Source organism: Anopheles bellator, chromosome 1 (assembly GCF_943735745.2).
Source record: "Anopheles bellator chromosome 1, idAnoBellAS_SP24_06.2, whole genome shotgun sequence".
NCBI classification, from domain to species: Eukaryota; Metazoa; Arthropoda; class Insecta; order Diptera; family Culicidae; genus Anopheles; species Anopheles bellator.
In genome coordinates this window covers 41,944,590-41,955,907 of record NC_071285.1, presented here as the reverse complement: position 1 = coordinate 41,955,907, position 11,318 = coordinate 41,944,590, and the positions used below count along the sequence as shown (strand labels likewise).

The 11,318-nt window shown below is 43.6% G+C and overlaps 5 protein-coding genes across 5 annotated transcripts; 4 read left to right on the top strand and 1 right to left on the bottom strand.

The window, feature by feature from the left end:
* The first annotated feature begins 57 nt into the window (after positions 1–57).
* Positions 58–2,300, top strand: LOC131214928 (proton-coupled folate transporter-like). Its single transcript, XM_058209275.1, has 5 exons — positions 58–620; positions 686–1,130; positions 1,199–1,524; positions 1,583–2,066; positions 2,128–2,300. Exons 1-5 carry the CDS (start codon positions 479–481, stop codon positions 2,183–2,185), a joined length of 1,455 nt encoding a protein of 484 aa, XP_058065258.1. The 5' UTR covers positions 58–478; the 3' UTR covers positions 2,186–2,300.
* A 722-nt stretch (positions 2,301–3,022) lies between these two features.
* On the top strand, positions 3,023–4,480 carry LOC131215507 (charged multivesicular body protein 4b). Its single transcript, XM_058209898.1, has 5 exons — positions 3,023–3,164; positions 3,290–3,492; positions 3,555–3,732; positions 3,807–4,066; positions 4,135–4,480. The coding sequence occupies exons 2-5, from the start codon at positions 3,312–3,314 to the stop codon at positions 4,188–4,190; spliced, it is 675 nt and encodes a 224-aa protein (XP_058065881.1). The 5' UTR covers positions 3,023–3,164; positions 3,290–3,311; the 3' UTR covers positions 4,191–4,480.
* A 1,075-nt stretch (positions 4,481–5,555) lies between these two features.
* Positions 5,556–6,153, top strand: LOC131205236 (U6 snRNA-associated Sm-like protein LSm6). The gene is made up of 3 exons (XM_058197252.1): positions 5,556–5,618; positions 5,813–5,910; positions 5,975–6,153. Exons 2-3 carry the CDS (start codon positions 5,820–5,822, stop codon positions 6,121–6,123), a joined length of 240 nt encoding a protein of 79 aa, XP_058053235.1. The 5' UTR covers positions 5,556–5,618; positions 5,813–5,819; the 3' UTR covers positions 6,124–6,153.
* A 76-nt stretch (positions 6,154–6,229) lies between these two features.
* LOC131216748 (uncharacterized) lies at positions 6,230–7,706 on the bottom strand. Its single transcript, XM_058211317.1, has 3 exons — positions 7,359–7,706; positions 6,625–6,710; positions 6,230–6,564 (listed from the first exon to the last, which is right to left on the bottom strand). Exons 1-3 carry the CDS (start codon positions 7,386–7,388, stop codon positions 6,447–6,449), a joined length of 234 nt encoding a protein of 77 aa, XP_058067300.1. The 5' UTR covers positions 7,389–7,706; the 3' UTR covers positions 6,230–6,446.
* Positions 7,707–9,715: 2,009 nt separating this feature from the next.
* LOC131205332 (uncharacterized) lies at positions 9,716–10,629 on the top strand. Its single transcript, XM_058197394.1, has 3 exons — positions 9,716–9,736; positions 9,823–9,996; positions 10,495–10,629. The coding sequence occupies exons 1-3, from the start codon at positions 9,716–9,718 to the stop codon at positions 10,627–10,629; spliced, it is 330 nt and encodes a 109-aa protein (XP_058053377.1).
* The last annotated feature ends 689 nt before the right edge of the window (positions 10,630–11,318 follow it).

Below are 11,318 nucleotides of genomic sequence, written 5' to 3'. Positions count from 1 at the left end.
CCACGTTTGTTTTGATTGTGCAGCGCCCTGTTCCGCTCGTTGTTTCGTGTGTTGCAAATTATCAGTGATAAGAGCCGATGTCAATGTATCTTTAATACGCGAATTTCCCTAGTCACTGTTTTGAAGAGCATGCGCGAAATGCTCAAACCTAGTTACCGTCGTCAGTGGCGATTGTTGTGCGAGCTGGACGAGAGTCCGCGATAGCAACGATCGTGGATCTTTTTCGCTTGTTAGCAAGAACCGTAGCGGAAGCTGAGCAAAAGAGACGACAATGTCGCAGATCTAGGCTCTTTGTTTACGCAGTGTTTTAGTCATCGCCGAGGGTCGAACGAGTTGAATTGTGCGCGGAAATGCGATAGTGCCTGGAAGCGAAACCTTGAAGAAATGCGGAAATACGAGTAGAATAAGCTGGTTGGTTTGCGTTCTTGATATTTTTGTTGTTCCGAGTTTTGTGTTGTTCCGAGTTCCAAGTGTTAAAATGGACGAAAACGAGATAGACTCCCGTGAGGAAGGTTCCCGGCTAGAAGGTGCGGAGACGAGCAGCGAGTCGTTTATTCCGAAACGAGCCTTAACCATAGAACCAGCTATTCTTTTAATATTTTTCGCCTGGAATGTTTCAGGTACGGTTTGCAACTGTACGATAAAAGATTTATCAAGCTAATGCATCTGTTTATTTAAATTTTAGCCGCCGTGTTCGCTAATCAGATCGTATATCAGACGTGCACCGTCGCCTTTGGGAAGAACGAATCTTTATGCGCGATGCTCGGCACGGAAAATGAAACGGAAGCAATCCAACAACTGGAAAAGGAGGTCCAACCGTACTCGTCCAACATTCTAATGGCAAAATCTCTAGTCGAATCGATTATACCAGCACTGTGTAGTATGCTGATTGGTCCGTGGTCTGATCGATATGGTCGCAAACCGGTGCTCGTTTCGTGTTTCACTGGAATATCCTTGTCGTATGGCTCTGTTGCGTTAATCAGTTTTCTTTCTATGCGATTTTCCGTCAACCCGTGGTACTACGTTTTAGCCTCGATCACGACCGCTCTGTCCGGTGGCACTTGTGCTCTTATAACAATTTCGTACTGCTACATGACTGACATCACCACCGAAAGTAATCGTGCAATGAAGTAAGAATCTTATTATATTCACTTAACGCTTCTGTCGGTGGTTACCATATTTTACGACTGTGTTTTAGAATGTCGTTCTTGGAGGCTGCAGTATTCACTGGTCTGCTGGGGGGAACATTGAGCAGTAGCTACATACTGAGCTGGACGAATGCCTGTACTGTATTTACGATAGCAGCCACCGCAGTATTTTTGGGATTAGTTTATGTAATATTTTACGTCGAGGAAAGCATCAAACCGGACGAGCTGGGTACAGCGGATAATAAGCTGCGTGAACTGTTTCGATGGGATTTGGTGTCGGAACTCGCGCAAACTTGCTTAAAACGACGGCCAAACTATGACCGTCTCATCATTTGGTTCGTGATATCTGCGCTAGCAATCAATATTCTTGCGATGGGTAAGTCGGTACACTGCATATGTTTTGTTGTTTATTTAAACAATAAACGTTCTTTCAGATGGCACGCAAACCGTTTATCTTCTGTTTCTACGTGAACAATTTGGGTGGACGGTTAAGGAGTACTCCTTCTACGATGCCACCAGCATCGCTTGTATCATTTTTGGTAACACAGCAGGACTGTACATCATACGGAGGGTATTCCGCCCGTCAGAAACTGTACTCGCGGCGATCGGTTTCTGTTCTTATGCGATCAGCAGTGCAATTCATGGCATCGCTACGGTATCATGGCAACTTTACCTAGCCATAGGGCTATCCTTCATGAAAGGAATCGCTGGTCCCATGAGTCGGACTGTTATATCGAATACGGCACCGCCGCATGATATTGGCAAGATCTTTTCATTAACAACTTCGATCGAATCTCTTACACCGCTCGCATCGGCACCGTTGTACAACTATGTCTATAAGAGTACCTTATCCTGGTACCCTGGAGCATTTAATCTGATCTCGGCTGTCTTCTACTTCAGTTGTTTTTGCATAATGATGTAAGTAACACCTATTAGATCGTTGCTTCGGTAGCATTAAATTAATTTTCTTTCTCCGCAGATTCGTAAGAATTTTCCAGAGTATGCACCAGTCAACAACCTACACGTCGATTCATTAGGTCATTCACGAGATTTTAATCGTTACAAAATAGGAAGATTTGTACGACATGCTTCCATGCACAGGGAAAAATTATAGAAAATAACAGTAGTTTCGTAGTTGATATTATTGAAAAGTGAAGGAATAAACTATACTGTTAGATCTGGAGAAGTATGTATTGATACTAATTGGCCAACAATTTACCGTAGTAACATTCTTTCTCATTTTGCACCAGAAATTGCCAGCTTCAAGTGTCCGATCTGCTGATTGATAAGAAGACATTTATTGAGCTCATCGTATGTGAAGTACTTGAACGGAAGAGATCCCATCATTTTCATTAACGGCCAAGTGCCGGCCAATGTATGTTTCCTCCTGTTGCCATCACGTACGGGAACCGTACGCAAATCACTCTTCACTGGGCCGCTGCAACCTTTTTGGTTTTCTGTTTCGGCCCAGGAAGGAATCTCGAAGATGATTATAGATTTTTGCCATGCCTTTCCTTTGGTTTGTCTCGGATTATTTTCGGAAAACACTGGCATTTAGGAGAATGAGGGTTGGAAAGCATAAAAGAACATTATAAAAGGTACGAAAATTTTAAATCATAATCAATTTTGAAATCGTATTAAATTAATTTGTGTTTAGTTTTTTTGCATATCATTTTAGAGATTGTTATATATCAAAATTTTCTTGTAACAAGTTCATATTCAATTTTACAAGGGAGTCAGAAACCGAAGATTTTAACAGACGCTTTCAAGCATTTTTGCGGCGGCCATTGTAGATCGAAATCGACGTAGCCAACTGTCAAGTTGTCAAGCTGTGAAACCAAACATCGAGTGCTCGTGAATCGACCAAGAGTCGTAGCTCGATGAATGACGCATCTGCTCATTTGTTCAGGAATAAAAGGAAAACACAATAATCTCCCGAGTTTTAGAAATATTTTCTTATTTATACAAGCTCCTGCGCGACGTTGTGTCCCTAAAACATTTTAGCCAGCTGAGCAAGTAAGTGGGAAGCAATTGAGAATATGTGGGATTCGTGCGAATTGTAAAGCTGCTCTTCTAAAGCACGGTTGTGGTTGTGTCGTGAGCGTTTGTTTATGATCCGTTCGTTCTTCTTGTCTTGCTAGGCTGTAGCGTCGGGCTACAAAGATGAGTTTCTTTGGAAAGTTGTTTTCTGGCAAAAAGGGCGAACCAGCCCCAACGCCCAGTGAAGCCATTCAGAAGCTACGCGACATCGAAAATATGCTCACGAAAAAGCAGGAGTTTTTGGAGAAAAAAATTGATGTGGAGCTCGATACGGCAAGGAAAAATGGTAGCAAAAACAAACGGGGTAAGTGGACCGCGGGGTGGCGTTTTGCATCGATGAGTCATTGAGTTTGGTTCCATTTGCAGCGGCTCTACAGGCGCTGAAACGAAAGAAGCGATACGAAAAGCAGCTACAACAAATAGATGGCACACTATCGACGATCGAAATGCAACGAGAGGCCCTGGAGAATGCAAACACAAATGCGGAAGTGCTCAAGACTATGAAGAAGGCTTCCGATGCGCTTAAGGTTACTCATAAGGATATGTAAGTGCCGACATTCCGTTCACTTCCGTTCGGTCATTCGTAAACTTTAACGCTCTCCTTCCTGTCTACCATAGGAATATCGATGATGTACACGACCTGATGGATGATATCGCCGAGCAAAACGATATTGCGAATGAAATCTCTAACGCTGTGTCGACCGCGGTTGGATTCGGACAGGACATAGACGACGACGAGCTAGAAAAAGAGCTCGAAGAGCTGGAGCAAGAAGAGCTTGACAAAGAGCTGTTGGGAGTGCAACCAGAGACCGACGAACTGCCCGAAGTTCCTTCCACTAACTTGCCCACTAAGGCAAAGGAAAAGGAGAAAAAGAAGGGTAATTATTGAGGCATACACATGAAAGTGTTCAGTTGGTTAACCGCGTATTGTTTTTCTTACCCTTAGCCGTTGCTGAGGAAGATGATCCGGACATGAAGGAGCTAATGTCCTGGGCTAACTAAATGTGACGGGCTTGGTACATGATTCGCACTGTTCGTTGCTAAATACCGTACGATATCCCTAATAGCCCAGCTATCGTCCTCACCTTGGCCGTTCCGTAGTGTGTGGTTGAAAACTTATGTTGATAATTTACTTTTATTACATCGCTTAAACAGTGCAACATAGATTACTCCAGTGTGTTGATTGAAAGGACACGTAGTGGGTGCCGGCGAAAGACGTAGGATCGATTGACAGTGGAGCGTTCTCAATAAAAATTCAATACAACATCTTGAATTGTTATGAAAACATCCAAGTCCGTTCCTTTAAGAACAAAAAACACTAGATTATAACATTTAACTAACTAAACTTAGTGAACGAATCCACAAGTTGTGGTGTTCTGGTAAAAGACCCTACAGGAATAAGTCCAAGGCGGATTGTGAAATCATGTCACGTTCAACTTTCTTTAACCTTGGAATTCGGAAACACGGATTATAGCCGCCCAAACACAAATTCAGCGTGCCGGTAAGTTTGAATCGTACTATTGCTTCAATTGGTGTGACGTAACGGCAGCGCATAAAATGGAAGGGTGGACACTACTCACTTGAACCCGCAGAGCATACAAATTAGGTTAGTTTTATAATGCACATCCTCCTACTACCGTTGGCAATCGATGCATTGGAAATATGTCGCCAGTCAGTATTACCTCCGGTTTGGATAACTGCGGATCATTCAAACCTTTGGTTCGCTCGCGTTAAGAGTTGTGTTTCCGAAATGGAGCTTGCGGTAGGACGTGTAAGCCGTTTTTTGGGATACTTCGGTGGCCAATTTTTTTACCAGTTTATTTTGCACTTTGCAGTTTTATGTTTGTATCGTACTGTTTACAGTATTTTTCAAAGTGGAAAGTTTTTACAACCCCCATGACTACAATTTAAATTTGCAAAAGTTTGAATTTTTCAAATACCCAGCCAAACGACGACCGACGAACGATGTAAGCATGGCGCAGAAAGCACTACTAGTGGTGGCGTACTTCCACAATCTGCTGGCAGGACATCCGGTGCAGGACAATGCGTACTACATTCCGTTTGAGCCGTACGGCGGAATTGCAATGCGTGACCAGTTTCAGCGCCAGTTTGGTTATAGAGGTGAAAATCTCATTGCACTTATAGGCAAAGGATACTCACTACAGGCTTTGCGATACTACGGGGCGATTGGAAAAGATTTCGGAAAACACTAGAATGTTTCAATTTTCGTGTCATATCAAAATAAATTAATTTATCAAAAAACCTCCAAATGTGTTTTTCAGTTGAAGTTACAGTTCCATAGTTGAACATGGCTTTGTTTACAGCGGCACCAAATGACATTTGTGTTTGACATTTAGCAACATAATATTGTTTTCGTTTTTCGCGACGCTCGAAGAAGCTGATATTTTGTTCCGGAGAATATTGAAATAGGTGAATATATTAAATAATCCCCTGTTTAATAGCAGCACTGTTTAATGGTAAAGTCATGCGATTTAGTAGAGATTCGATATGAATGCTCTGTTTGCAACGGAATCGTTTAGCGGCGGATTTGTTCTTGTTAACGCTACAGTGCTGCCACAGATTATTGGCTCCTTTTTTATTTCAAGCATTCGTTTTGTCCACAGGAGAAATATGTCTCGCAAGGAAGCTTTATCTCAATTCATTAATCAAATCCACGGGCGTCCTGTCGTGGTGAAACTTAACAGCGGGGTCGATTATAGAGGTAAGGATTGGAGTTTCGTGTTTGCCTTTTGCATAACCTTTTCATCATATTTTTCCTCCAATAGGTGTTCTTGCTTGCTTGGATGGTTACATGAACATAGCTCTGGACCAAACGGAGGAATACGTAAATGGGCAGTTGAAAAACAAATACGGTGACGCTTTCATTAGAGGCAACAACGTCCTGTACATTTCCACGCAAAAGAGAAGAGTGTAATGAAAAAAGTAATTAAATAAAACACGCATTTTCTTAAAAATGGCTTTATTTATTTGGTAACAGGCAACAGTTTTTCGCTAAAGATGCAGGAATAAAAGAGGGGCACTGTAGCTTTTCCTTGCACACTAATAGTTACTATGAAGTCTTTGAAAATTGCTGCTATCCGGCCATGTATCCTAGTTTGAACCGCCGAATGACCTATTCAGGACTCTTACAAATAGCGTGAACTAAACGACATTGGGAAACAGGCAATAGGATTTAGTAAACTGGATAACACGAGGTGGATTTTTGGATCAACGGTTCCTTCAGTAGGCTCCTATTTTCTAGTGTATTCCATCCAGCGGTGAGAAGCTTTTGTATTGGTACAACTCCGGCCCTCCGTAACCGTACAAGAGCTTTCCTTTGCCGTTCTCATCGTAATAAGGATACCGGTACTTTGGTCTGTAGGAAGGTACAATAACTAATTTGCATCCAGTTTTTTTGTAACATCGATTCACATACCTTTCAAAATATTGGAAATTTGGTGCTTTCGGTTGTAGCGTCGATTCTGCAGCTGGTATCAGAGCAATGGCCAGCATGGCAACAATCTGCAAGTTGGAATGACAAAAAGTAAAACTTAATTAATGAAACGCTTTAGTAGCACAAGACGTTTGCCTAATCGATGATTGGTTTGTCTGTTTTATGTTCACAAACGATGCTTATTGTTTGAAGCATACGCAGCATTGTTACAGAAAGCAGAAAGCAGTCAAAAAATCAAATGCTAGTAGGCAAGTACCATTTCCATTTACAATCACTATCGCCAGATAAGTTTTTGAATTGTGAGGCCTTCGAACGAAACTACACAGCCCACCTTTTTGTAGCAAAATGCGTATCACAATCACGATTAACTAACATTGAACGCCACCGTTCAATGCGCGAGCGAATTGGCGCACATGATTATGCAACTGTGGTGAGCCATCGTGTTCAAGGAAAGCTGCTTACGTGCAGAGCACGGCGTTCCCCCCGCCTCGTCTTCGGCCCCTTGCCTTCGGAACCGTTTCCAAGTTTCTTTCGAGGACGATTTGTGTTTCACGACTGTCCTCGATCCGATTCGAACACTTTCTACACCCAAAACATGGGTGCGATTCCCGGCGAGTGTAACACTTTCCCGGGCTCCACTCAAATCCCGGCCAGGCCAGCCCGCAGAACGTGCTTCGTACGGTTCGTTAATTTTCACCAATCTTTCCGCTACATACCGTAAAGCACCACGCTATACAACGGTGCATTTTCCTGTTGTGTATTTGTTGTTTCCTATTGTGTATTTCTAACGCACTCAAAGCGTGTGCACGAAAACTGTTAGTCGGCGGTTAGCTGCTGGATTGAAGTTTTCTATAAACCAAAGATTCAGTCTCATATTAGGTCACCAGATTGCGTGAAGCGCTGCGCACGGGACGGATCTGGTAGTACAACACAAGTAGCAACAACCTTCACATGAACACTAGCTCTAGTCTACACACAATCACGAACAGTGTTCACCAACAGAAAGGTCACCGTTTGGGCGCTTTCGAAAACTACGTGCGGCTCCGTACCTCCAGCTCGCAAGACTTCCCACCACGATCTGAGCCGATCTTCGGTATTTGGGCGGCCGAAGATCCCCCCCTTTGGTTCGGTTGGTGGCCTCGTCCAGTGTAAACTTTCGGTTTTTACCTCCGATCGCTTCGTATTGCGTGTGTGGGGGAAAAGCGGAGAAAACAATCCACCAAGAGATCGACAGAGTTTTGTTTGTGAAGAATGCAACCCGTCAATTGGAATGCAATTTTCTCATAATCGACAATAAAGAAATCGAATCGAAATTGAAACTTATTGGCATTACTTTACGATGTTTGTACAGAAATTGTTTTCATCAAATAAACTTCCCTTCGGACGACTTTTAAGACAATCCGTCTCCGTGACAGCGTGATCGTGATCGGACAGGGAAGCGTTTCGGAGGAGAAAAGTGAAAGTAGGAATTTATGGAACTTTGGACTAAATTACACCTGTGTGGGTTTCAGTATGCCCTGGCAACCCCGGGTGTGACGCAGGTTCGAGAGCATTTCCTTTTAAAGGCGGTATCTTTTATCGATCACTGTCGAGAGTTGCAGCTGCAATTTTACAGCGGGCGCTCGGGAGAGTGTTAGGCTACGACCCACAATGACAAAGAGATTGAGCGCGACATGTGGGGCAGTAACACAAAACCACTTTGGTGTTAGTGGTAGTAGGCTCCGCGATCTTCTCTATGGCGGAGCCATTCCTGCAGAGAGCTGAACGCGCGATGACGCGACGAACTTTGGTTTCGCGGACTACTTTGATGAATGATGAATCGCATCCTCATTGCCTCAACGAAAAGATTCGGAAGGTAGGACGGCGGAACTTTGTTCCCTCATAGCCGGTTCCTTCGTCACGGAAACCTTTAGCTGTACAAAGGTTAACAGGTTTTCTAGGTTGATAGGTAAATGAAGATGATACAATAAACGTTTGGGGTTCCATTGCATATGGTCCATATTCAAATATTTGGTTCCGCATGCAGAGAGCACTGAAGGTGTAAACGACCCTGAGGTCCCTGCCGAGCTCCTTCGGCTTGCTTTCAACGAATTTTAAGTGTTCTTTTTGCTGGAAGCCAGGGTCGAGGACAGAGGCTGGTGGTGGTCGTGATTACGAAATTCGAAACGAGAATGGACTAAAAACATTCGAATGACGCCCTTAGCACTTTGTGGGTTTGGTTGCTTTTTAAATTGGAATCATGCACACCTCGGGCTTGAGGAATACTTAGATTTTAGATTCCAGCTTACGTTTGCAGAGTGGCGCAGCAAAAAACTCATCGCTCTCCCAATTTGGTTGAGGCTGCCTTCATAATAACGACCCGACAGGTGAAATTGGGTCAAACGGTTCAGGGCGATCGCTGTTGGCTGTGGGCCAGCGGTCCGTCTCAGACTTCTGCGATAATTTGGCTCCGTTTTTTCTGCACACACTGCCACAATACATGGACTCGATCATCTTTTTTTTCCGAAGATGATTTAATCGCCTCTCGTCTCCCCCCACCGAAACTCCGACGGTAGCGTGGTGCTACCCGTTCAGCTTGCGCGCCCATTACGGTTCCGCGTTGTGCGTTCCGCTTGGCGCCTCGCCGGGAAGTGAATTTGGGTATTTTCACCTTCTTTCCTATTTCTTTGTTTCGTGTGCTGTCTTAAGCTAGTAGCCCCAGAAATGGCTTCCCTTCCACGCACTATTCGTGAATGATTTTCCTGCACATCAACAAGTTGCCGGTGCACCGACCGGTTTGCAAGTCGATCAGATGGTTACTAAACGACACCCTGACTCGCCACTTGGGCACAGCGCTTGAGGGGCAGGCACTTGAGAATGGCTAGGCACAGTGCCTCGAATTGGTGTTTGTTTTTTTTACTGGTTGGTTTTCCTTCGTCGACCACTGACTAGTGTATGGCGTAATCGTTGGTTGGGGATCACTGGCAGCCACCGCGAAACATACCAGAAAATTTGATGGTGCAGTCTGCGCTGTAAGTTCTTTGCGAACGGTCCGCACCGTGTTCGTGCTTTTCGTGGTGGCTTTGGTGGAGTCATGGCAAAGCTGGCGGTTATTGTAAGTGAGATTGCGTGTTGCGTGTTACTGGCGTGATTGCAGAAGAAACCGTTTAAGTGCATTGTCTGGTACATTCTCGATTTTAGATATGTGCGGTTGTGCTGATGTCGGGCGTTGAGCGGCGTGTTGAAGCCACCGTTGTGAGGTTGTTGACAGATTTTATCCAAAACAATGTTGCCGGAATCCCGTTGATTCATAAAACGGAAGAATATGACTTCGATCCAGAGATTAGCAAGAAGCGGCGGGAGCTTTACTACGAGGTTCGTATTGTTTCAGAGTGGCACTGGCGAGGCTTAGCCGGAAAAACTTAAAATGTTGTCTATGTGAGTCTTTGTAACATGGATGGTATTAAGTTTCTAACTGGTTCTAATGCGTTGCAGGACCGGTTAATTCTGTCTATGCTAACAGCAATACTATATATTGTTCGAGAGATATGGCTAAGGCATTAAGATGGCTAAGATAGATGGGCAGCATTGCGATTTCAACCGGTTGAGCTTTCGTAATGTTGGTATCTGTAAGGCGTCATTAGATTTTGTGTTTTTGTGGTATTGTAAACAATTAAAAGTATTGTTTATTATCGGTTTTAATTGCTGAATGGAGTATTTTGTTATTTTAAATTGAAACAAACACTAGCGTCGGTAGTTGTCGGAGTATTTGGTATTGTTTCAAAGTGCAGTGCGCTGCTGCCTAGGCGTGCCTTTTACTTTCGTTTCCCTCGTAATCGTAAGGAATACATGCTGTGTTTCAACTCATTTCAGTTACATGGCTACCGAGGGGAGAAGATAATCGAACGATTGGGTCTTGGAATCGATGGCAAGCACCATGAGCGATCGGCATACCAGCGCCAGCGTGATGATGGACATTTACAAGGTCTTAACTATCTGCAACCATAGGAAAAAAAACCATTGTTGGGCCCCTGTTTGGAGGTCGTCACTATAGGTTAAGTAGTCGTATGTTGTTTGTAAGGCTCCGTACGGTAGAACTGTTTAAAATGTAAGACTGTGTGGTGAATTAAAGGCAGTGCCAAAAAGATAAATTGATCTAAAACTAGGATTAATTTTAAAATAAATGATAATGTGTTCGATGTTGCATTCGTTTGTTGAATATACACATAGAAGCGAAACACTTGGATTTAGGATTTAGTATTTTCTTCATTGGATTGTTCAAGGTAAATTGCTTTTTACTGTTGCTCATTAACATTATTCTGCGGTCGCACGACGAGTGCAGTTTCTGGCCCGTGGAGCGACATTCACCAGTTTCAGTGCAAGTATTTGATCCAAGTCTCGGGAACGAATAAACTGCTTGAGCCATTAGAAAAACTGGTAGTGTTGGAAGAAGAAAAACTATTCTTAGTTTTATTGGTCGAATTCAACGAATTGCCATTGATCGTGCTTCAACGAAGGAATTTGGGAAGTTCCCACTGCAGCCCCGAAAAGAGAACACCGACCATCGGCAGAGAGCTTTAACAATTTTTAATTAAATCCCAGCTTACCATCTTCTGACGTTTTTCCGTAGAACACGGAGCGGATGATGAACTCGTAGTCAGCCTCGTGAAAAGACCGCAGAATGACGCTGATGAGCG